This window comes from Eulemur rufifrons, chromosome 27 (genome assembly GCF_041146395.1).
Source record: "Eulemur rufifrons isolate Redbay chromosome 27, OSU_ERuf_1, whole genome shotgun sequence".
Lineage (NCBI taxonomy): Eukaryota > Metazoa > Chordata > Mammalia > Primates > Lemuridae > Eulemur > Eulemur rufifrons.
The window spans coordinates 14759567-14786352 of record NC_091009.1 but is presented as its reverse complement, the minus strand read 5'-3'; the positions used below and the strand labels follow the sequence as shown (position 1 = coordinate 14786352).

At 39.6% G+C, this 26786-nt stretch overlaps 1 protein-coding gene across 2 annotated transcripts in view; it reads left to right on the top strand.

Annotated features, from left to right (window-relative positions):
• Window positions 1–26786, top strand: part of RGL1 (ral guanine nucleotide dissociation stimulator like 1) — a 220252-nt gene that overhangs the window by 60118 nt on the left and 133348 nt on the right. For both annotated transcript variants that reach the window (XM_069459691.1, XM_069459689.1), the window contains exon 2: window positions 8597–8760. In XM_069459691.1, the coding sequence (XP_069315792.1) occupies window positions 8629–8760 (132 nt within the window). In that variant the 5' untranslated portion in view covers window positions 8597–8628. The remainder of the gene's footprint in view (window positions 1–8596; window positions 8761–26786) is intronic.

Sequence of the window (26786 nt, the reverse complement as noted above, 5' to 3'; positions counted from 1 at the left end):
GGCTGCTGCCCTGAATGGAGACCAGGAAGGGAGCCCAACTGTTTTCCTTGCATTGGCTCTCTGTGCCGAGCAGGAATTGCTGAGCAAAGAGCAGCATTTCTCCAGGGAGGTTCACAAGGGTACAGACTCACTCTGGGTTTTTCTTTTTTTTCTTTTTTAATATTAAAAACTTCTGCCAAATACTGTCAGTGAGCGGAGGGAAAGTACAAAGTCTGAAGTCCGGTTGGACCAACCTTTTAAAAATATTAATGCAAAATAAAGGAAGAATGTCTTGCGCTTCTTTAATTTTCTACACTTAACAGGAGATAGTTGCTCTTAGAAAAAGTCTCTTCTAATTCCACAGTCACTATTGTGCAACCTTGCTCAGCACTCAGGGAGACACTACATCGTTAAAATTCCTTTGAAAATGGTTGCCCAATGATCAACATTTATTCCAAAATACATCGTAATGGTAAATGCTTAATGCCTGATTCCAGTGAAGTTTGTTTTTTTTTTAATAAAAAAAGCAACAATGATTTTTGAAAAGGGTGATGCAGTTTTGTAAAAAGTTGAAGCAGTACAATCAATTTATGTCTAATCTGGCTCTCAAAGAGCTGGCAGTCTAGCAGGGGAGACCAGAGTAAGTTGTGGAAAGCAAAGAAAGCAACATGCAGAATATAAGTGAGTTGCCTTAGACAGGCTAGAAATGCTGTTGAGATTCTAAACAGAAAGCGACAACGAGGATCTTACTTCCTAGCACATTGACACACACAGTCACTTCAAACGCAACCCGTGTTTGGTGTTGCTGTGAAACGGTCTGATGTGCCTCCTTCCCCAGGACAGATGCTGCCCAGCACTAGGAGTCTCTCTCTGTGCCGTCGCTTCCTGGATTCCTGCCCGTCTGATGTCTGTGTGTGCCCCAGTTTCCATTTCTGTGCGGTAATCTTTGATTCTGGACAGCTAGTTCCCTCTCTGTTTTTAGAAGGAATAGGCTGGTGAGACCACTATAATGTGCCGCCCACAATTGGGAGGCTGTATCTTGAGACTTTCTTGGATCCCCCAATGTGTAGACATCACAATAGCAATCATGATTAGGGAACTCCACCGCAGAACCAGGATTTGGATGCTAAGGATTGGTGAGCAGGTCCAAACACCAGCTTTACAAAACCTCAGCAGATTTACAATTGAGTACACGTCAGAGAGTTTTGGATTGTCTCTGAATAGTCAAAACTCATATCCATGAATGCAAAGGAACTGCAATAAAGTTTGTTGGATTTTTGAATAGTGTATGAATAATGTGGAAATAAGTACAATATGTGACGCACAGAAATCACCTTTCACTGTTTTGTTTAGCAGTATAGATCCCTCAGCTCTACTGGAAAAATAATTAAAATAATTCAGCGCATATTAGTTTTACTTTCTACATCTGAGGGAGGTGAGTGCTTTATGTTAAAACTGTAGGGGGTCTCAGCAGTCTTGTGGTTTTAAAGATGAGGAAACTGAGGCTAAGAACGGTGAAATGGCTTGCCGAGTGCTTACATAGGGAATGAACAATAGCCTCATGATTTGAACCCAGGTCAAATTTCCGTGTTTTTTGCACCATGAAATTCTCAACCTTTGAGTAAAACTAAAATGTAAAGACTGTTCTTGATAGCCTTCTAGGAGGAAGAGTTGAAGGTAGGAGGAGACAAAGATAAACAAACTGGTCTTATCTGGACAGGACTTGAGCTCATTAGAAAGAAAAATGAGGAGGAGAGAAGGTAGGAGGAAAGAAATGGCAGAGAAACAAGGGAAGGGACTGCAACAGGGCAAATGCCAGACATTTTCAAGATTAGAAAAAATCTGAGTTGAGTTTAAAAAAAAAAATCAAAAGATTTCTTGAGGTAGGCCGGGCGCGGTGGCTCACGCCTGTAATCCTAGCACTCTGGGAGGCCGAGGCGGGTGGATTGCTCAAGGTCAGGAGTTCGAGACCAGCCTGAGCGAGACCCCGTCTCTACTAAAAATAGAAAGACATTATATGGACAACTAAAAATCTATATAGAAAAAATTAGCCGGGCATAGTGGCGCATGCCTGTAGTCCCAGCTACTCGGGAGGCTGAGGCAGTAGGATCGCTTAAGCCGAGGAGTCTGAGGTTGCTGTGAGCTAAGCTGACGCCACGGCACTCACTCTAGCCTGGGCAACAAAGTGAGACTCTGTCTCAACAAAAAAAAAAAAAAAAAAAAAAAAAAAAGATTTCTTGAGGTAGAAGCAAGAGTTTATGTGGGAAAGTGGAAAAAGCAGAAACATTGTATTCTTAACACCTATAATGGAATCTGCAGGGGAAGAAGAAAAACACGAACCTAGTTCTTCATGAATAAACAATTCTAGTAAGGTTCTGAATTTGAAACACATTTTTTTCCCTTCCAAAGTATATAAAGAGGAGAGGGAAGAGGAAAAAATAATGATTTATGAGGGATGTCTCATACACTATATATTATCATCAGAAGGAAAGTCAAATTTAATAAAGTACAGATTGACTTATCAAACAAAGTCCAGCATGGAGTTAATAAAATAAATACACACTTCAGTGAAGTTGTACCCTAGCATTTGTTTTTAAAGCCATGTTTGAAAAAAGGGTATCCATGAGAGTTGCAGATAATTTTTATCAAATGGCAAGGACACTAATAATGGCACGTTTTTGTGTTCTTAGATTGTTACTTAATACTTCAGTTTTCAAGGTTAGTCTCTGAGAAGCTGCTCCTTGACTTTTGGTGCCTAATGATCACTGAAGCCATCAACTGGGTCCTTTGGGATCACCATGGAAAATGTTACGAGCTTCAGCGTGTCAATACTTAGTTTTGAAGGAATAGAAGAAATTAAGTTATTATGATTATGTTGTAGATATGATATCATAAATATAGTGTTAGTAAATGTTTTAAAAGGAAGACACAGACCTTAAAAGCACTAATTTTAAATAAATACATTTATTTGAGGAAATACATACTTTCTCATTGATAATGATCATATTATAATTATTTTTCACCATTTTTTAACCACGAGTAATTTCTTCTAAGGCAGCTAAGATTTATGCATTTTGATTATAACGATCTTTGGATTGAACTTACCCTTAAAAATCTTAATAAAAAACCCTCCAGCTTTGGAGGAGATGTTAGTGCTGGGGGACGTGCAGGGAACACGACCTCAATAACCCTTGCATGGCTTTTCTCATCTGCAGATCATTTCTCAGCGTCAAGCAAGAGCGTCTTTCTTCCACCCTATCAGACTTGCCTTCCCTGTTTCAGTGTTACTTCTCTGCTTCACGCAGTAGAGACAGTGTACAATGACAACCCTATTGCCATTAGAAAAAAGTTCCTGAGCAATTTTCTTTTTTAACTTTTGAGAAAAATTTTGTTTCTGTGTCCTTTAATCAGATATTTGCCTTCATATGCACACAGCTTCCTTTCTCCACCTCGCTCCCAATGTAAGACTGATTTTACCATCCATTGGTTTAAAGAAAATTCTGTTTTGGGTATCAGGTGTTTTGGGATAATAGTTTTTCAAAACTAATTTCCAAAAGAGCTCATAAGGCTTATGATATTTTAGACCAGTTCTTAACTAGAACATAAAATTCTGCTTTTGGGTTTACAGTGATTTCTTCCTATCCAATGGTACCATTGGATGGGCTCATGTCAATGGTATTTGCATGGAGCTTGGCTCATAAGCCTTGACTGTGGGTTTTAGGAAAGAAAGTAGTAGTTCGACTCTAAGACATGCAGCACATCAGAGGTAGAGGAAGGTCTACATTTGCCTCCTGTTTTAATTTTAACAACATAATGGCTCCACCACATAGACTTCTAGCTCTTTTTAGGGGAACACGTAGGAAACCTATGATAAATGAATTATTTAAAGAAGTATGGAATGAAACTTTAGATTTGGAGAGGAAAAGGCAAGTCAAGAGCAGGACTGGCTATACAAATTGTGGGGCTCAGTGCAAAATGGAAATGCAGGGCCCCTTGTTCAAAAATTCAGAATTTCGAGGCAGCAACAGCAGAACATTAAACCAAGCATGGGGATTTTCTGGGCACAGGGCCCCGTGTGACTGTACAGGTCACGCACCCGTAAAACCTGCCCTGGTCAGAAGTCGAAATGGCAGTAAAAAGGAAAAGGAACTATCCATGTCCCCATGATGTTTTCCTCCCTCTCTCCATCCCACCCTTACTGTGTACTCATTAGATATGATTGTCTCTCAAGAGGCACTGTTGTGCCAGTGAGCCCAGACACCTGACGTTCTGGCTCTAGTCCATGAGGAAGGGTCACTAGAGGGCGGTTCCATTCTACCAGTGATGGGAGAGTGGGATGGACCGGAAGGCTTTCTAAACTGACCTGGGAGAGAGAACATGAACTTGGGAACTCGACAACTTTCTAGCAGTTTAGTCAAATTACTTAACCTCTCTGAATCTCATTTGTCATTGCTGTAAACTGGTGCTGTCTATCTTGCAAAGTTCTTTTTTTTTTATTTTTAATTATTATGGGTACATATTAGTTGTATGTATTTATAGGGTACATGTGATGTTTTGATACAGGCATACAATGTGAATTATTCAAATCAGGGTAATTGTGGTGTCCATCACCTCAGGCATTTATATCATTTCTTTGTGCTAGGGACATTCCAATTCTACTTTTTTAGTTATTTTATTTTATTTTTCATTAATGATAACTAATGTTTATTACGTCATCTCATTTAATGTTCTCACAATCCAGTGAAGCAGGCATGCTTATTATCACCCATTTCACAGATAATAAAATGCACATAGAAAGGTCACTGCATATGTTGAGATCACACTGTCAAGGGGAGCTCAAATTCATGTCCTCAGTGACAATGCTGTGCTGCGTCCTATCTAAACAGTTGCCAGCCCTTAACAGCGCTATCCCAGGACTGAAACACTTCGTGTGGGTTGGGAGAGTGACTTCATAGAGTATAAGGATGCAGAACTAGCCATTGGATTCAATGTAGCAGACAAATCACCAACCTTTTTTAGTTATTTTAAAGTATATCCTTATTATTGATTATAGTTGCTTTGTTGTGCTATCAAATATTGTTCATTCTAACTATCTAACTATATTTTTGCACCCATTAACCATCCCCACTTTATCCCCCACTCCCTGTGACCCTTCCCAACCTCTGGTAACCATCATTCTACTCTCTGTCTCCATGAGATCAATTGTTTTTAATATTTAGCTCCCACATATGAGTGGGAACACGTGAGATTTGTCTTTCTGTGCTTGACTTATCTCACTTAACATAATATTCTCCAGTTCCATCCATGTTGCTGCAAATGGCAGGATTTCACTCCTTTTTGTGGTTACATAATATTCCATGGTATGTATGTACTGAAATTTCTTTATCCATTCATCCATTGATGGACACTGAGGTTGATTCCAAATCTTGGCTATTGCATATAGTGCTGTAATAAACATAGGAGTGCAGATATCATTTTGATGTACTGATTTCCCTTCTCTTTGATATATACCCAGCAGTGGGATTGCTGGGTCATATGGTAGTTATATTTTCAGTTTTCTGAAGAACCTTGAAACTGTTCTCCATAATGGTTGCACTAATTTACATTTCCACCAACAGTGTATGAGGGTTCCCCTTTCTCCACACCCTTGCCAGAATTTGTTATTGTCTGTTTTTTTGATTAAAGCCATTTTAACTGGGGTGAGATGATATCTCATTATAGTTTTGATTTGCATTTCTCTGATGACTAATGATGTTGAGCATTTTTTCATATACCTGTTGGTCATTTGTATGTCTTCTTTTTGAGAAAAGTCTATTCAGATCCTTTGCCCATTTTTAATTGGATTATTTGAATTTTTTCTATTGCATAATTGGTGCTTCTTATATATCCTAGTTATTAATAGTAATCCCTTGTCAGATGGGTAGTTGGCAAATATTTCCTGCCATTCTGTGGGTTGTCTCTTCACTTTGTTGATTGTTTCCTTTGCTGTGCAGAAGCTTTTTAGCTTAACGTGTCCAATTTTGTTTTGGTTCCCTGTGCTTGCATTTCCCCAATGTTTTCTTTTGGTATAATAGTTTTATAGTTTCAGGCCTTAGATTTAAATCTTTAATCCATTTTGATTTGATTTTTGTATATAGCAAGAGATAAGGGTCTAGTTTCATTCTTCTGCATATGGATATCCAGTTTTCCCAGTGAAAAAGGCCTCAAGTCTCAGATAGGGTAGAAGATCTCAAAATGCTTGAAGATCCTCATAAGAGCTGGCTGCCTCTCTAAGCCCTCCTTAGTTCCCGAGCGTTTTGGAATGGTTTACAACTCAGAATTGCATCTTCTTTCCAAACGGAGCAGGGAGCAATCTGCAGGAAGTCCATGCACAGTAGAGTTCAGTCTGCTACACTGAAAATTTGCCAACTTTCACCCACACTGCGGAGATGAGAAAGCAGCTGTGGGCAGACAGGAGAGTAAGCTGCGGGGTCACTGGGGTGCATGATGTTTACAGATGTTCCATTGTTCCCCTGAGATTTTGTAGTTTGTCTATTTTATCCAGTTATGTTTCCATGATATATGAAGGAGACAGCCAAAACCATTTTATGTAGTTTTCCTACTTTGTTTTGATTTATTTGTTGTTGTTTACAGTATTATCTAACAACAACAATGGAATTTCCTTCCCTACTCATCTGGCCTGTTTCCATTTTGCCTGTTTATTTTAATTTCCTCTTTTTAAAAACTGAAACCTCCACGTGACTCTGCTTTGTTTATTTCCTTGCACATATGTGTCAGCATCATTTATTAGCATGTCCACTCGGAGGAACGTTGTTAATTTATTTTGTAGACTTTGTTTCCTGCTTTGAAATGGGAGTGCATTAAGTGTTCCATGTTTCTAAGTACTTCAGGATGGTTTTGGTTATCACTTTTCTCATCATTGCTCTCTGCAAGCCGATGAGTTTGCTCTTCATGGCTTACAGATGGAGCACATGAGGCTCCAAGGCAGAAAAGTCACTCCTCTAACCGGTCACCCTTGCCCCTCTTATCAATTTCCATTTCTTTTTATTTGAGCAGTGGGTTGTGTAAGCATAAGACCTGTTTTTTTGCAGACATACTCAATTCCCTGAAGACATTTGCACAAAAACTAGTCTGTCGTTAGCTAATGAACCATTCCATCTTGTAGTATTAAATGCTTGGAGGTGTATGATGGATGTTAGACTTGTCCCTTCCTTATGAAGAACTTACAGCACACCAAGTCAATGGAAAAGTTAAAGGGAAGAGGTACCTTGACTTTGACATCTGTTGCTTGTATATGTTAGATCTGCTACCCCATTTCCACTGGGTTCTCACCATTTACTGAATGATTGAATTAACTATCTCATCAAACATTTATTTAGTAGGTACTCTGTGTATGGCATCATTTCTAGTCTCAAAATGGTCATAAGACTAAAAGGTGAAAATAGAATTGAAAGCAAATAAATATAATCCTGTTATAGGTGACATGATCAAAGTCTGTCCAGAGTACGTAGAGAGAGTGACGAAGGAGGGGAGGCCTTTATTCTCTTGGGGTGGGGACTGGACAGAAGTGTCACAAACTGAGGCTGTTGGTACTGGATGTGTCTGGGAGCCATGGTGCTTTCAAGTGGCAGAAACAGAGCGGCTGACTGGGCAGCAGCGCATGCACGGGGCGGGAGAAGCCAGACACAAAGAGCCTTAGATGCCATGTGAAGGAGTTTAGATTTTATTCTCTAGGAAAGGTTTTAGGTAGATGGAACATCATTAAGAAGTTTAATTTTTTAAAAAATGAGAAGGATAAATTCAAGGGAACTCTTCAGGACAGCATGGTGCTGAGCCAGGCAAGATACGATGAGACTCTGAACCAGCCAGTGGCAGATGGAAACATGTCAGGGAGGTAGACCTCATAGGATTGGTATCGATTTTTAAATAATGTCTTATAGCACCTGCTGATGAAACCAAGGCCCAAGAAGGCAACACAGCCAATTAATGTCAAAGAGAAGCTGCTTCTGTGCTCCCATCGCAGTTTGAAAACACGGTTATTGTGGCATTTCTCACACTACATTGTAATGCACCATATCGTTAATACTTGTTTACAACATTTCTGCCCTGAGGTTCTAAGCTTCTTAAGATTAAGAACCAAATTACTGAGTTATTTGTGTCTGCCTAGCATAGAGCCTGGACTAGCAAGTGCACAACAAATGTTTGAAAAGTGAAACTCATGATACCGTAGCCAGAGCTTCTCCCCCATGTACCACACGGCATGGAAATACGAATACACCACTCAGATCGGCCTTAGGTACACACGTTTCTGTCTCGCCTCCTCAGAGGGTCAAAGCAAAGTGGTGAGCAGATGTAACAGGCAGATGATGCTTTTGCTTTGCTTTAAAATTTATATCACTTAGTCCTTTATCAAAATACATCCCTATTTTCCAAAGCCTGCACTAAAATACCAATAATGAATATTTAGGATGTAAAAGTGGCCATAAAAGCTGATGCCTGTTGTGATGCTGTCTTCAACAGTCTCATTATTCACAATCCAAGCATGATAATTTGCTCTCATATTTCCTTTCATGTTACTAATGTTTTAACCTGGATCGCGCTTCATTCTTCCGCACAGATCCGTAATGCCTCCTGCCTGCCTCTTTCAAGATGGAGGGGAAACCAGTGGGAGAGCCTACTCAAGTGGTGTCTAAAGTCAAACTTTCCACCAAGGTCGAAGGGACAGGACACTGGCTGGTGGAAGATCATGCTCGAATATGGGAAGTTTTAAAGACAGAGGAGGTAAGATCACTTTGGCAAAGTTTGTACCATGTTGTATTTGCTCATATCTGAGATGATAATTCTTAGTGCAGCCAGCGCCACAGGCCAGCTTGGCCAATGTTTATTCAGGGCCATAGGTACAGCCGTGCCTGGAGAACAGCAAGTCAGGGGTGTGTCCCTTGGACATTAATGATTACACATTGATTTAAGCAAAGGAGGTAACACTGACGCCCAGGGCTTAAAAAATAATGATCTGAGGCTCATATGCATCTAATTTGCATTTTAGCCTCAGGTATGACCAGTGGTGTAGCTGGGGTATCCCAGTCCTGCCTTCTCTCTCAAGGATGCCCTTTCGTGACTCTTTTCTCTCTCAAATCTATTATTATTGAAGTTTCAGTTTGATTTATATCAAATGCTAGTATTTGTATGTGAGCATGTGTATGTATGTGTGTGCGCTCATGTGAGAGACACATACACACACATACACAAACAGCTACTCTTATTCCTTCAGTGGAAATTATAAATTATGGCTTCTATTTTTATTATGTGTTTGAGGTTAAGTTATACATAATGGTAAGATATTGAAGTACCATTTGCTTATAGCCATAGCTGAATGAAGAGTTATAAAAGGGTGATTGGAAAAGAGAATGGAGTTGTTAACTCAAGCCTGGGAAGCTTAGGATACGCCCTTTGCTGAACTTGGCATGTGCCCATCTTATCAGCTCTGAAAATAAAACGAAGGCTAAAGGTTTCAGTGCATGGGAAAGAACATCTTAGGGAGAGGTGCAAAAGCAAGAACTTTAAAACAACCAGTGTGGTATTAGGAATGTAATAGGGAAAACACAGACCACCTAGTCAATGGTATTCTGGCTACCAGAAAGACCAGCAACTACTTTCTGAGCGGTCTGCCTGGGTGACAGTCATTAACTTGGGTGGTTGTCTGGGGTCTGGTTCTCAGTTTCCAAGCCTAGAAATTTTATTTTCTCAGATATCTAACAGCAGATCTGTCTTTCTGGGGTAAATTCACATGAATTAAATTTGTGCAACTGATGTATAAAAAGAAAATGGCAATCCCTTAATTGATAAAGACAGATAGAAGAATTTCACCTCCTGGAATAGAAGGTCTAATACACATTCTCCTTGTAGGCAAACCTAAATGGGAGATCAAATAATGGTGAGAAAGTTGACTCCTAAGAGTGGAATCATAACAAGTAAAATTGTATAAGTTCCTTATTTGACAGCATGAAGCTAAGTGCATCAGTTAGGGCTTTTTAGTTGCAAGCAACAGAAATTGACTCGTCTAATTTAAGCAAAATGGAAAATTATTGGAGGATGTTGGGAAGCTCACAGAATTGATGAGAAGTTTGGAGAAATCGGACAGGAACTAAGTCAGCAGGAACTGCTCAGGGTACTACCCCTGCACAAATTCCAAACTGGTCCTCCCCAGCCACCCATATTTTCATTTTTCTCTTCTCAGGATGCAAAGCCGTGGGAGAGAGGAGCTCACTGCCAAGTTTAGTTGCATGTCTCATTGCCCCACAACGATGTTGGGGACATGGGAGGGGACATGGACTCTCTGGCTGAGCAGCTGCTTACCAGTGATTACTCCATACTTTGGAAGGGGACGTACAAATTGAATTTTGGTGGGCAGTTAAACAAGTGTCACAAAAAACAAAAGTTCAAATTTACCTGGTTTGATCAATGACCTCTGAAAGGAAGCTCACTTCTTTTTTTTTTTTTATTGAGACAGAGTCTCGCTCTGTTGCCCAGGCTAGAGTGAGTGCCGTGGCATCAGCCTAGCTCACAGCAACCTCAGACTCCTGGGCTCAAGAGATCCTACTGCCTCATCCTCCCGAGTAGCTGGGATTACAGGCATGCACCACCATGCCCAGCTAATTTTTTCTATATATATATTTTTAGTTGGCCAGATAATTTCTTTCTATTTTTTAGTAGAGACGGTGTCTTGCTCTTGCTCAGGCTGGTCTTGAACTCCTGAGCTCCAGCGATCCGCCCGCCTCGGCCTCCCAGAGTGCTAGGATTACAGGCGTGAGCCACCTCGCCCGGCCAGGAAGCTCACTTCTAATGCTTATTTTCGTGGGTTCTACTTTCATTTAGGTTTTGGCTTTTAAGAGTTCTTAATTTTTTTGCCAGCCTATCAATATATTGAAAAAGATATTTTAGTTTTATTTTTATCAAGCATTTTTTAGTTGTTTGCAGGAGAGTCAATTAGGGTATTTGGTTCACCATACTGCTAGAAATGTGAGTCCTACATTCTCCTGTGAGTTATTTAAAAGTGTGATCTTAAAACTTAAATATGTATCTTTGAACTTATAGTTTGAAAATTATTTCACTTGGTCAGAAAGTGTCATCTAGACAATGTTGAGTTTTTATTTTTTGGCCATGTTTAGTTAAGTAACTGCTTGCACCTGAATATTCACAACTGACATCTTACAGTCATTTGAAAGTTTTATGTAGGCACAAGCCAGTTTGTTAAATATAAAATATTACTTTCATTTTCAACATAGTGATTAATTGTAACTATTCTAAGCATGCCCTTAAAATATAAATATTTAATTTTAAAATTATAAATAATACCTATGTGTAGTTGAAAATAATTAAATCTTTATAGAAGGGTCAAGTATGAAAAAATAAGTATTTATAAAACTTCAGTACCTCTTATTTTTAAAAATAAGCAAGGGAGCAGTGGGAGGATTGGGTATGTTTTGTGGTGACGAAAATGTTCTGTTTTTGATCGTTGTGGTGGTAATGTGGGTGTACCTATTTGTCAAAACTCATTGAACTATACACTTAAAATGGACATACTATATGTAAATAATACCTCTATAAAGTTGATATTGAAAAATGGGCAATGAGCTGGGGGAACAGAGTTAAATAAATAATCAGTAATTGCAATACAGTGTGCTGGTGCTGTAATTACTGTGTGCACAGGTATTTTGAGAGCTAGAGCATGAGTCCAGCTGGGTAGGAGCGTGCTTACCTAGGGGTGGGTGTCAGGGAACACAGGCTTCCCGGGCGGGGCTAATTCTTGAGTTCATTTTTAAAGGAAAAGTAGAAACTAGCCCAGCAAATGGAATTTTGGAAGGAGAATCAGAACAAATATTTCTCTTTTTTTAAACTTATTTTTTATTTATTTTTATTTCAGGATATTATGAGGGTGCAAACATTTTGGTTACATTTTGTGACTTTGCCTCTCCCAGGCGGGGATTAGAGGCATGCCCTTCCCCTCTACAATGCTCACCACATCCATTAGTTGTGAATTTACCACCCCAACACCCTAATCCCTGCAGAATATTACTACTGTGAGCACCGTAGTGTTGATCAGTTAGTGCCAATTTGATGGCGAGTACGTGTGGAGACTATTCTTCCGTTCTTGTGATCAGAGCAGATATTTCTGGAAGAGGGAAAACTGTGTAAAGGGGAGTGCTAGAGAGAATATCCTACAGTTTGGAGTGTCTGTAGCAGAAGAATGGCAAGAGATGAAGCTAAGAGGGACTAAATAATGAACAGTCTTATATGCCTCACTCAGAAATTTAGAAATTATCGTGTGGGCACTGGGGAGTCAAGGAAGGGTTTTCAGCAGGGTAGTGGCATGTTAAGATTTGGTTTTTAGAAATGCTGGTCTGTCAGACACACGTGGGATGGCCTAAAATGCTTCAGAACTGCTCTAGCCCATATTGGTCTCTCCTCTGTCCATACTATGCTAGTCAGTGTTCAACTAGGGAATACTTTGGGTTGTTCTTCTGTTCCTGATGGTAGCTCTTGCTCTCCAACTCAACTGTTCGTGATACCATGTCCATTAGTCCTTATTCTGTTTCACTTACAACCCCCAAAGCACTGGCATTACTGGACACAGGTTGAAATAAACACCTGATGATTGACTGATGAATGTTTTCATGATTTGATGGTAATATGTTGTTTCTCTAAATTGTAACATCAACTAAAATGTTTTCATTTCTGGGCACAAAGGTGATTCGCCATTGGATAGTACTAAGTCGTGGTGAATTTTCTCCTTATTTTTTTGGTATTGCTGATTGAATTTGCATTGAGTTATCCACTACACACTGGACTTATCTGGGTTCCATGTTTTGTATTTGTAAGAAGGCTACCAAGACATGCAATGTTCTCTGTGGCTGTGGAACAGAGATGTTCTTAAAGTAGTGAATGCCTGTGTGGAGACCGGGTGCATGACCTCTTCCTCTTCATCCAGCTCAGGAATGGGGCCCCGCATTGCAAGATCGCACATTCTTGGAGGAGGAAATGGTAATGTGCTCATCATGCATGCTTTGGAGGTTAAATCATACTTATCTGAGAGACAGGAAGAGAGAGAATTTTTTACAAACTAGATGGCGATTTGGACAAGCAGTGGGGACGCAGTGTGTTACCCTCTGAAGAGCCAGCTCTTTGCCAGACTGTGGTTTGACGACAGAGCCAGGGTCCTTCTTTATGATTCTGAATGAATTTCTTTTTCTCTCCACTAAAAATTTTCATACCAGGCAAAGGGATAGAAATTTACTTCTTAGGAAGATATTAATGTATGAAAATACCTTTAAGTAGAATCCCTGAGATGAGTAAAACAGACATATCATCAGTAGTGAGAGAGGAAACTTGTATGTTTCTGTATTGCTGTCTCCCAAACTAGAATGTAAACTCTTCAAGGGCAGGGCTCTGTCATGTTCATCGTTACATGTCTAATTTTCTTCACAGTGTCTGGCACATAGCAGGTGCCTAATAAATACTGAGTAGAGAAAATACAGAGAGGGACTAAGAGGGTGGACTTTGGAGCCAGACTGGCTGTGATCTCAGCAAATTCCTTAATCTGTACTTCAGTTTCCCCATCTGTAAAATGGGTATACCAATAGGGCTGTTATAAGAATTGATTGAATTACCATATGTAAATTGCTTAGAACAGAGCCCTGCACATCATAAGCAATAGATGTAGACTTTTATTATTATCGAGTCAATTAGTAGGGAGAAGAGTACAAAACATTACACTACGTTGGCCTACCAATTGTACGACAGTTGCTTTTGACCTCTGCTGCCTGAATTCAAGATTTCCCCCACATTCTGGAAAGCTCCACACTCTAGGATTCTTTCTATAATATGTTTCTAAGTGCCTGCAGAATTTGAATTGGCTTACACAGCTACCTGACTCTGATAAGACTACCCTGCTAAGATTCATACAGGATGATCTTTCAGGAAGGCGGACAGTTGGCCCCAAGTAAATAGCACTGTGCTGAGATATACAAGTTATTTTTGGGGTACACCAGATGTGGGGGTGTTAGAAGCACTCAGCTCCCCTCCCTCATGTCATCTGTGTGCGAGGTGGTGCAATGCTCCAGTTAGCTGTGTGCTCCTCAGGCAATGTGTTCTTGAACTCAAGTGGACAGGGGGTTATAAATCTTGTCTTACCCTGGCTGCTGATTCAGGTTGCTCAGGTGACAGTTACTTGAATGGGAAAAGGCAAACCTCTCCAAGAAGATAAAACAAGATAGAACTGATCTGAAGAGAGCTTTTTCCTGTAAGAATCTCATAGACATTTGCAGCCAATTTAGCCTGGTCTGTTTGGCTCCAGGCCTAGAATGAGCCCTGCATTCACTATACCAGACATGAATATATCTTTACATTTTAGGATAGAGAGCAAAGAAAACCCCTGTTAAAATTAGCAAATGAAAAAAAAAAGACCGGTTTCTTGAGGGCGTGGAAATCATTCATTAATGAAAGTCTTAAGTCTCCAAGAAAAGGTTGGCAAAGCAGTTCTGTTTCAGTCCATTGTTTCCCAAAATATGTTCCCCGTAAACCTCAGGGTCTCCTTGTACTCCCTCGAAAACTCCATTATGTCGGGAGAAACTCAGCATCAGGCAGTAAGAGGCAGGGATGGGAGGGGAAGAGCTTCCATACTGATGTGTTTTCCATGAAAGGGAAAGGCAGGATCTTCTGTCCTTTGAACTTAGCTTTCCTTTGAGAATGCAAAAACGAGGAAGAAATGACATCATTTAAATTTGTCCTTGGCTTACAAAGGTAGGGTATTGGGAAAGTTTGTGCTTCGTCCCACAGTAGTGAGTAGCTAGTCCGAAGGCCCCTCCTTTCTCAGGGGCCGAGATGAGGCAATAATTGAAAATCTTTACTAGAAACTCTTCCCCATGACCTGGCATCTGCGAAATTCACCTGCTTTACTCGATGAGAAACCCTGGTCTAGGAATCTCAGGAAACTTTGTAGATGAAGAAATTTTCAGAAAGGTGGAGATTTGAGGGGTGGGGGATGTCATTTATAGGAAAAGGTTAACATTCTTTAAAAATTGCAATCTGATATCGATAGCCCCACACCTGTGCACATCATGCTGTTCTCTGTTACAACATCTAGCTAACTCTTACCCATCCTTCAGACCCTGGGAACGTTCCCTGATCTCCACAGACCACATTGGGTGCCCTTGTCACTGATTTTTTTCCTCTCTCCCTCCCTCTCCTTTCTTTCTTTCCTGTGTTTCCTTTATGTACATTTATTATATTATATGGCAGTTATTAATACTATTTTATACTCTTTTCCAGTAGACCATGAGCTCCTAACACAAGGAACTGTGTCTATCTTATTCAAGTTTATATCACTGCAATGTTGAGATGTTTGTTGAATGAATGAACAAAGGAATGGACAGATAAACAACTGTCTCGGCCTGTTCATGCTTCACGCTGAGAGGACCTATGCGACACGATTTCTGGGGATTAGTGGCATTTTCTCTGACATCGTAAAAGAGCAGACCCAAGGCTCAGAACCACATGTTTTATTCTGTGGCTTGTACTTGCCAATACTAGGAATCATTAAAATTTTACTGGGTTTCTGAGAATCAACAACATATGTATATAGTGAAAACAAATGACAACAAAAGCAAATAGCCCGATGAAAAGAGTCCTCAGTAAGCAAGAGTCCTCCCACTCTTGTTTACCCTCATGGGCAGGTCATCCTTGTAAACTAACCCATTGTTGCCTTACAACATTCACTTTAAAGAGGACGAATGCAATGCAATCTGAATTGTTTCAAGTAAAAGTGTTAATCAAGAAAGCTAAAAATGGCAAACAAAGAGACTTGAAACACAGCGATGGAAGAACTATGCTATATCAAGGTGGGAGGAGAAGTTATTTTTAAGGTATCATTGAGGCTGGTAGACATTTGGGAAAGCAAAAAAAAGCCAGGATTTCAAATGGGAGTTCAGGAGTGTTATAATTTACTAAGAGAAGTTAAAACTGCCCACAATATTGTCACAAAGAAAGTGATTAGCAAATGCTCAGGACTTACCGGAAGGGGTGTAGCAAGCCCCTAGATACAAAGTACACATGCAAGGACAAGTAATCCCTTTTGGGCAGGGAACATGATGTCATTCATTTTATGAAGGGAGGCAGGGACCACAAGGAAGAGGGTGCAGAAGCGTAATTGTGCTAGACCTGAATGAACTACAGAGCCATACGAGTGGCGGCCATTAAGCGGCCATGAGAATTTGAACTGAGAAGACATACGGAGAAACAGGCCATGGCTTCATACTTTTTTTTTGTTTGTTTTGTTGTGAAAACAAAAATATGGGCACTCCGGAAATCATAAGGGACAGCTGAGTTTTAAATATCTGGTTTCCTTATGACGTCCTTCCACACCACAGGTACATCGCAGTCATTGTAGGACCAGGAGGAACTTTCAGGGGCCGTATAGTCACTGTAGGTTGTCATTTGTCAACCTTAACTGGTGGGGGTCTATTCAGCGTTTTAATGCTATTTTCTCAATTTGCCCTGATGGTTGCATGTTCCTTTTGCAACCGAGAAACTTCCATGGCATGTATCACCACTTCATTTCCTACTCTTCAGTTAAATTACCCAGAATGCTTGTGAATGCAGTGCCCTGGTTAACTTAATTTTTTGCATATTTATGAGATAGCAGTATACAACCCATAGTAGGCCCTTAATTGATGTTTGTTAAATGAATGGATGAATAACATATGTGAAAGCATATTCTCCGGCTCAAGAAGTTCAAGTTCCTTCCAAATATAAATAGAATTTGAGGATATGGGCAATAAAGAGAAAAGCCCCATGGGTTTTGGGTTTAAACAGAATTTGGTTTGAACATGATTCTGACATTTACTGGCGACATTACTTGGGCAAGAGTTAATCCTTTAAGTCTCAGTTTTTTTCATCTGTAAAATATGTATAATAATACCCTATAGGAAGAGTGAATATGCAATCTATATGAACCATCTAGCACAATGATTGGCACACAGCAAGGGCTTAATAATATTGTTTCCATTTTTCTTCACGCTAGTTAACTCAGGATTGACCACAAAACCACTTGAGTTTTGGTCCTTCGAAAAAAGTCTTGAATAGACTGAAAATAACATGAAAAACTGTTAATTTTTGTCAATTCCAGGTGGTGGTAATATTAACACGATTATATATATTTGTGCTTTTCTATGTCTCTTACAATTCTAAAAATTAAACACAAAAGCAAAAGGCTTAACTAAAATGACATATCAATAAATAATGAAAATGTCTAGAATAAATTAATTCATACCTTCGTAAACACAGAATAGTGAGTTGAGTATTCTGTTCCCTTGAATTACATCGAGTTATATTTGTTGAGTGACTACTATGAACAGGACTGATGTGGAGCTTACAGTGCAGTGGAGAATACGGATTTTTTTTTTTTTATTTTTTTTATTTTTTTATTTTTTGAGACAGAGTCTCGCTCTGTTGCCCGGGCTAGAGTGAGTGCCGTGGCATCAGCCTAGCTCACAGCAACCTCAAACTCCTGGGCTTAAGCGATCCTACTGCCTCAGCCTCCCGAGTAACTGGGACTACAGGCATGCGCCACCATGCCTGGCTAATTTTTTTTTTTTTGTATATATATATTTTAGTTGTCCATATAATTTCTTTCTATTTTTAGTAGAGACGGGGTCTCACTCTTGCTCAGGCTGGTCTCGAACTCCTGACCTCGAGCGATCTACCCGCCTCGGCCTCCCAGAGAGCTAGGATTACAGGCGTGAGCCACCGCGCCCGGCCGAGAATACGGATTTTTAAAAAAGTATCATGCATGTGATCAGGGCAATTAAAATGAAATACAGGTTGTAACATAGCATATACAGGGCACATTTTACCTGAATTTGGGAGATTAGGGAAAGCTAAGAGTAATTAATGATGTGTTGGAGTCAGTGATGTATAAACTGGTACATGGAGAATGAATAGGAGTGAACTCCACCAGGAGATGGTGGTGGGCAGTGTCCCACACGAGGGGCAAAGCATGTACCACGGCACAGATACTAGAGGAGATGGAAAATGAAGAATAGTTCAATACGGATGGAGTATAGGGTTCAAGGTCGGAGGCGTGGGGAGAGTCAAAGCTTGAAAGGAGGGCAGGGGTCAGATCATGAGGGGCAACGTAAGTTCTGTGCCTCCTAGGGAAAATTCACCCACCAAAAATTCAAGACCCCTGTGTGCCACTGTTGATGAGGTCTCTATTTTTGTACTAATGTTGGTGCTTAGGAACCAATAATTCAGTGCTTGAAGTCTGATGGAATGCTGCATTTTGGGGGGAGCCTGAAATCATGTTCTTGCTAGTTTTGGTGGACGGAAACTTACTTTAACTACTTCAAGCAAATAAAATGAATATGGAAGTTCTGTCTTCTACACATTACTACCTAAGAACTTTCATAGATCAAAGCTGTCCTCAGCCAAGGTGTACCAGTTCTGCCTGCCATCAATAGGAAGACATTAGCAGTGGCTTGTTTAATGTCTTTTTGGACTTTCAGAGAAACAGACCTCCTCATGGGAACCTAACTTGTAAGTAGAGGAGCTTTGTAATAAAAAGTTAACTTTATCATATTTTTCTTAGACTGCTGATGTCCTCTTGCATCAGATGGATCATATTTGTGTCCCTGATCTTGAGGTTAGCCAGAGTTTTTGAAACTAATAAATAATTTTACAATCTGGAAGATTTTTCTTTTAACAAAACCAATGGCATCTGTCCATTATTGTATGGAGCTCGGACAACTTGAGTCTGGTTTGGAGAATCTGGAACACAGTCAGACTGAGGCAGAGACGGATGATTACAGTCTAATGACAGTCATTCGCAATATCTGATCATGTTCAAACACACGATTTCATAATGGAAAATAAGCGGGCCAGACAATTCAGTATTACATAAACCATCTGGTGACCTTGCCTGTGACTTCTCGGGAGGGAGTTCATAAGAAAACTGATGACCCGAGATCATGATTTGCCCAAAGTTGCAGAATAACGTCATTATACTCTAATTCCCAACTGTTGTTCCATGCACTTGGTTTTTACAATTGTATAAAGTTCCCAAAGACTCTGAGCTTTGCAAACTCTAGTTATGTGATAAAGTTCCTGGCCACTCTCTTTTAATTTTGGAGTATACCTTTTTATTGTCTTTTGAGTGGGATGTTTGAAGGGAGAGATCATCTTTATAGTTTGTTTTATGTGTCTAAAAATTTTTTTGAGCTACAACTCTGGGTAGCATTTTTTCCCTCTTCCAGTTGTATTTTTTCCCTTTATTTAATGTGATCAGTAGTTCAAAGCAGGATCTATTTATTTTTGGCTCAATTTCCACCCCACTGGTTGTGACTTTTAGATGTATATGTGGAATTTTGTTCTCAGAGGGAGATCTAAGGAGACCCTGTTGTATGTACGGGTTAACCGCCATAAGGCACAGCTGGTGCAAATCAGCATGATGCAGCAATAGCTTAGGGTTATTGGCAGAGCTTGTGTTTAGAATTATAAAGAGGAAAAGGGGCTCTCTACTGTAGGAGGGAGAAGAAGGGGAAAGCTAGGGAGGGAGAAGAGGGTTTATCAAAGATAAAGAGGATCGAGAAGACATTAAAAGAGTAGGGATTTTCCTAGTGACCTCATAAACAAGTAGTAAGGGAAAAACTTTACACTATGTAAAGTTTTATTAAGTTAAATAAAATGATGTTTATATATAATACTTCATGGTTTGAGGGATTTGGGGCACCTCATTTTATATATGTTCCTGTCCTTATGTGGATAAACAGAAGAACTGTGGGATAGCTTGATAGCCCGTGGAGAACTGGGAGGGTTCTTTAATGAAGTGGGGAAGAATGGAAAATCTGGGATGAAAAAAGGGTGTGGATTCCATATCCCAGATTCTCTGTCCTTAGCCTGGTTTGATGCATGCCATCCATGGTTTATCCACGTCTCAGGTTTTGGATCAAAGTACACATAAGTCAGCATCAGTCTCTCCGAATAGGGTGACATGCTTTCCCAGATCATTGCTAAAATAGGGTCAACCTTCAGGGAATCATCTTTATTTTTCCTGATGCCTGGATTTAGTGCTCCTCTGAAAGCAAATGAGCAGTGATAGGTGGAACAATTTCTGAAAGAGAAGGTTCTGTCCCACCCCCCTGGCAGAATTGTACACCTGGCACTATTGGATCTGAATCCTCCCTTGGACTCTTCTCTCCGTCTTTCAGGAGACACCTATGACAGGTGGCTGGGAGGAACAGAGAAGGCAAGACTTCCTCCTCCCCCAGAGGACAGACTCCTTTTATTCTGGGATCAAGGATTAAAAATGGTGATTCTTATTTGGAGCATTGCAAAATTTTCTTTTATTATCTTGAAATCAAAGAACTTATAGTTGCAGATGTGCTCACATTTCAAGGTGAGTATGTGAGATGGCCCTCAATGCTAATTCTAGGACGGTGTGTGAGGTGGCCTCCAAAGTTAATTCTGGGTCAAGGGGAATGTGTGAGCTAGCCCCCAAGGTTAATTTTAGGGCTCTATATGTGCTTCAGATATTGGTTATGTGGTATCTCAGATATCGAGTATGTTCGTAGATTATGTTGGAAACTTTACAAACAAGAAGATAGGTAGAAGTGTGAGGAAAGACAGTTTGTAAGTTTGTATCTTCTTATGAATGACGGGAAAGCATCAGTGTTGTTCTGTGACCCAGTGGAAGAAAGAATGTATTTTATGCTTAGTGCGTAGCTGAAGAACATATTTGTGAAGCAAGAACTGGGTCAATTCAAAGAACTATCAATTCATAAAAGAGAAAGTCAGTATCTAATTAGCATGAAAAATGCTCAGATCAAATAGTGACCAAAATGTTGATTCTGTTTAGTTTTATATAAAATACTTAGTGAGATAAAAAGGGTCTAGAATTTGTTAGAACTCATCTTGATTCCAGCTTCCTCCCTGGGGGAATGCCTATAAACAAAACATTCTTAATGTGCTAGATGAAATAATTTTCTTCAAAGAATTATTTTAGTGGAAAAATGGGTTCATGGTATGATAGCCTTCTTAAGAATAAATGGGTTGTCTCTGAATACACAACTATTTTTTGTCTGGTACCCAGTTTAGCAGTTGTACAGACCTTTGAGATCTGCTGACGTTATTATTCCTGATCTCTTTGGAACAAATACTAAGTGATGTAATTTTAATGTTTCTTATTTGCTTTTTGTCATTTTTTTCAGGAGCATGATAAATTTGAACTATTACATCTATTTCACTTTGGATGAGTCCCCTTTGTCATCAAGGACATCCGTTTTTGAAACAGCTGTTTGGGTTGAGGGATAAAGGATGTGGCCATGAACTAGATCCAAGCTAATTGGTCCCAGGGTAAACACGCTCGTGACCTTGACCTCATTAGTCCTGTGCTGTAACTAGCTGAAGTAATCTGCCCTGGGGCGAAGGGTCAATTCCCTGAAGAAGTTCCAGCGTTTAGAGATTTTCCAACAGAGCTTGTAATTTTGCCAAGCCATCCTCTCCTGCCCTGATGATGAATGCTTGGATGGTGAGTGAGAAGGGGAGAGTCTGTGCTGATTCTGTGGGGTCACCATCAGGTAGAAAGAAATGTTAAAGTCATGTTTCTTTCATAGGATGTATATCCAGGCCAATGCCATTGGCTGTTTTACTCAGATAGATGTTGATAATCTTGCGCCATCATGAAAGCCATTGCGGTAGGTTTTGGACAGTAGAAAGCCTCCATATGTATCACAAACAAAAGTTGTGTGATAGGTGACACTTTCAGCACAGTGGACTCTTTTGATCCTCAGTCTTGCTTTACGCCTTCATACTGTCTGGTTAAATAATCAAATAAGCTGCACCAACCCTGACCATGAACTGGATTAATGAAGCTGCAGTTCAAGACTGTACATAAGAGCAAAAGGGATTTTTTCCTTCCCAGGCCCAAGAACACAAAGGAGTCATACTGTTGAGTGGCAATGGAGCCACCAGCAGCTCTTGAAAGTCTGTTCTCTGCTGCTGGTTTATATTCCTCACACTTGAAGGCCTATTGCTAAGTAGGTTGATTGACATTCCCTCCAAGCACCCCTTTTCTAGCCTCCCCACTGGCCAGCGGGATGGGGAGGGGGTAAGGGTGCTCCTCTGACTCTTTCTGGACAGCTGGGACAACATTTTGGTCCTTCCTATTTTCAGGCAAGGACTTGTTCCTCTTATCAAAATCTCTTTTCCAAAGTAAAATAAGTAGAAAAAATAATTAAAAACCAAGATGAGGCAATTATTACTCTTCTTCTTTCCACTTCCTCCTCCACCCTAACACACGATAAATATTTTTCGCAGGGACCAACTTCTTCTATGTAGAGTGGAATACTTCCTCTCTAGCTCAGCTGGCTGAGAGTATTATAGATTTCTCTGCTAAGAACCTCTTTTTTCTTTCCTCTTTAGCCACACACCCAATTGCTGTTGAAGACACTAACCTAGAAACCCATTAAAATAATAATGGTATACTTATTAGAATTTTTAATACTGTGGAGTACAAATAAGAAACCTAAACTGGGCCCTGATCTGTCTCCCAAATGTCACCCTGCTCTGTCAAACCCATTCCTCCACCCCATCTCAAGTTCATTTACTGAAAGTTAACCACTCCTAACCATTTCTTGAGATTCGTTCTAGGAGAAAAAGCTAAGCATATGCCTGAACATATATATGTACCCATATCTACATGTATGTGTGTATTTTTCACACATAAGGGATCATACTATATATACTGTTCTGTACCTGGCCTTTTCCCCTTAATGACATGTCTTAAAAATCTTTTCATATTGGCACCCACAGATCCATCTCATTCTTTTAACCACTGCATAAGTTATCCATTATCTTGATGTGCCATTTTTATTTGACCAGTCCCTGTACTGATGGACATACTGATGCATTTTTAAAACCATGACAAATAATGCTCCAGTGACCATCCTTGTACATACATACTGTTGAAATATTCCATGCATATCCATAGGGTAAATTCTTAGCAGTTACTGCTTCAAAGGGAATATGTGTTTTTAATATTGATAGATATTGCCAGATTGTGCTCTAAAAAGGTTATGCCCATATGTACTGTCAGGAACATAAAAATCCATTTTGAATACATAGAAAAATAATGTTTTCTCAGACTCATGTAGCTGGCTTCTGATTTTATTCTTAAAGTGCTTTCTGAGTTTTAGCCTCTGGACATCTGATACATAAATAAGCGATGCTCAAATCATCCTTCCCTCTACTGAAGATCTATCCAGCTCTGAGCCAATAAATAGAGTAGCTCCTGTACCACACCTTAAAAGTTAATGTTCGACATGTGCTGGGCCAGAAAATGTTGTAAGTTCTCATCATGAGGACTGTCTACTGATGGCACTGTGTCCCCAGATACCTGCCACAAGGACAACAACGCTCCAATTCCAGAAAAAGCAACCCAGGAAAGAGGGCTTTACTCAACCCAGACACATGAGATTTTGAGAGGTTATCTCCAACTCTGTTGCCTTTACACAGCACCATCAAGTTTGTGAGGCAAGAGAGACTCTTCTTTGATGCTTCTAAAGGAAACTCAGCACCTATAGTTTCATCAGGAAATGGAGCTCATCACCCAGACAGGGAGGCTGGGAGGCATGACTAAGCACTTGAAAGCACTTTGAAGCATGTTCAATCACAGTTAAATGCTTCTTTATAAAACCTGAGTTTTGATGTCTGTTTGGCGTCATAGGACTCAAGACTATTGGCCTTCAGACCTCAGGACCTAGGATTTGGCACGAGATATTTTTACAGTGGAACAGGAATAGTACACATGAGAGCCACTCAGATGTCTAAAATTACAGAATAATGCAGGCAGAATAGATATTGTGGTGGGTGGATTATAATTATTTTACTTTTGTTGGTAATATGCTCTTGCTACCACACAGGGATTTGGTGAGATGGCTGTCATATTTTCTAAAGTATCGGGAACTCCTAAGACGAAAGTTGGAAAATGAGTGCAAAACAGTGATGCACATGTCTCCTGGGTCCCATGGTGACGTAAACATTGGCAAAGTAATAGGGCAGTGGGATCTCCATGTCTAGATCTCGCTACTCTACAGGGAACAAGAGGCTGAGTAATGTACCAGATGCAAGAATTAACTTTTCTCACCTTAACTATAAACAGAAATATCCTCTTGTCAGTCTGGTTCTCCTCCCTGTACCTTTTCCACTATCATTAAACTTCTAAAAGATAGCCAGGGGAGGGTAGAACTGTGTTCCCAGGGTTCTTGAGTTTCCTTTTATCACTCGGAAAAGCTGCTGTGTATTTGTGGACTCAGTAGGTGCTGAAAGGAAGAACTGAAGAGATTTCAACTGGATACTGAACTTATTCCAGCTCTGTTTTGGGGAACTATCAAATCTTGGGGTGGGAAATGAGGACTTCCAGATGCATTCAATGAGAGAGGGAGGGAAGGTGAGATGGGAAGAGATAACTCCAAATAGAGAGGCAAAAGGGAAGAAAATAAGGAACATATATACAGAATAATATTCTTATGTAAGGGACTCTCAATGAATTTCCTTAAAGTCCATAGGGACGAGGGCTGTTATCTCCCATGCTTCAGGAACAATTTGATTAAGGATGCTAAGTGGGCTCTTGACAGTGTGAGCTTGTTCAGTTACAATTCTTGAAATTTTAAAGTTTCCTTCTTAATTTATTCATTGACCCATTGGTCATTCAGGAGCATGTTGTTTTATTTCCATGTATTTGTACAGTTTCCAAGGTTCCTCTTGATTTTTAATTTTCTTCCATTGTGGTCAGAAAAGATACTTGATATGATTTTTACTTTTTTGAATTTGTTCAGACTTGTTCGTGGCCTACGATATGGTTTATTCTGGAGACTGTTCCGTGTGCTGATGAAAAGAGTGTATATTCTACAGCAGATGGGTGACATGTTCTGTAAATGTCAGTTGGGCCTGTTAGATCTAGTGTGTGGTTTAACTCTGATGTTTCTTTATTGATTTTCTGTCTGGGTAATCTGTCCATTACTGAGAATAGGGTGTTAAAGTCCCCTACGATTATTATATTTCAGTCTCTCTCCCTTTAGAGCTATTAATGTTTGCTTTATATACTTAGGAGCTTCTAATTATATAAAGTGTATTTATATACTGATTTTTTCCTGTGCTAGATCCATTATGCTGTTGAGAGTGCCCAAGTATATAAAGAATATTTATAATTGTTATATTCTACTGCTGAATTGATCCTTTTATCATTATATAGTTACCTTCTTTATCTTTTTTTATAGTCTTTGATTTGTAGTCCATTTTATCTGATATAAATATAGCTACTCTTGCTTTTTTTTTGGTTTCCAGTTGCATGACATGTATTTTTCCATCACTTCACTTTCAGTTTTTGTATGTCTTTTTTTTTTTTTTTTTAATTTCAGAGTATTATGGGGGTACAAATGCTTTGGTTACATAAATTGCCTTTGTAGCACATGAGTCAGAGCTACAAGTGTGCCCATCTGCCAGATGGTGCACACTGCACCTGTTAGGTTTGAGTTTACCTATCCCTTCCTCCCCCCTCCCACCTGCCAGACACCCAGTGAATGTTACTTCCATATGTGCACGTAAGTTTTTATTGATTAACACTAATTTAATGGTGAGTACATGTGGTGTGTTTTTTTCCATTCTTGTGATTTTCACTTAGAAGAATGGGTTCCAGCTCCATCCAGAATAATACAAGAGTTATTAGTTCACCTTTTTATGGCTAACTAGTACTCCATGGTATACATATACCACATTTTATTAATCCACTCATGGTTTGATAGGCACTTGGGTTGTTTCCACATCTTTGCAATTGTGAATTGTGCTGCTATATTCAAGTGCAGATGTCTTTTTTATAGATTGTCTTTTTTTCCTTTGAGTAGATACCCAGTAGTGGGATTGCTAGATCAAATGGTAGTTCTACTTTTAGTTCTTTGAGGCACCTCCGCACTACTTTCCATAGAAGTTGTACTAGTTTGCTGTCCCACCAGCAGTGTATGAGTGTTCCTGTGTCTCCACCTCCACACCAACATTTGTTGTTTTGGGACTTTTTGATAAAAGCTATTTTCACTGGAGTTAAGTGATGTCTCATTGTGGTTTTGATTTTCATTTCCCTGATGATTAGAGATGTTGAGCATTTTTTTTATATGTTTGTTTTCCATTCGTTTATCTTCTTTTGAAAAGTTTCTGTTCATGTCCTTTGCCTTCTTTTAAATGGGGTTGTTTGATTTTTTCCTTGCTGATTTTCCTGAGTTCTATATAGATTCTAGGTATCAGCCCTTTATTGGATGTATATAGCATGCAAATATTTTCTTCCATTCTGTAGGTTGTCTATTTGCTCAAATGATAATTTCCTTGGCTGTGCAGAAGCTTTTTAATTTGATCAGGTCCCATTTATTTATTTTTGTTGTTGCTGTGATTACCCTTCTCTTAACAAGTTGCTGTAGCTACTATTGTTTTTGATAGATTTGTCTTTTGGGCTTCATACTAGAATTATGAATGGATTGAACACCACATTTACAGAATTTGAGTATTCTGGTTTATCTATGTTCTTAATCTTACCAGTTGGTTTTATACCTTCAATTTTTTTTTTTTTTTTTTTGGCATATGAGTGCTTTTTTTCTTTCAAACTGAAGAACTCCCTTTATCATTTCTTTTAAGATGGATCTGGTTGTGATGAATTCTCTCAACTTTTGTTTGTGTGGGAAAGACTTTATTTCCCCTTCATATTTGAAGGA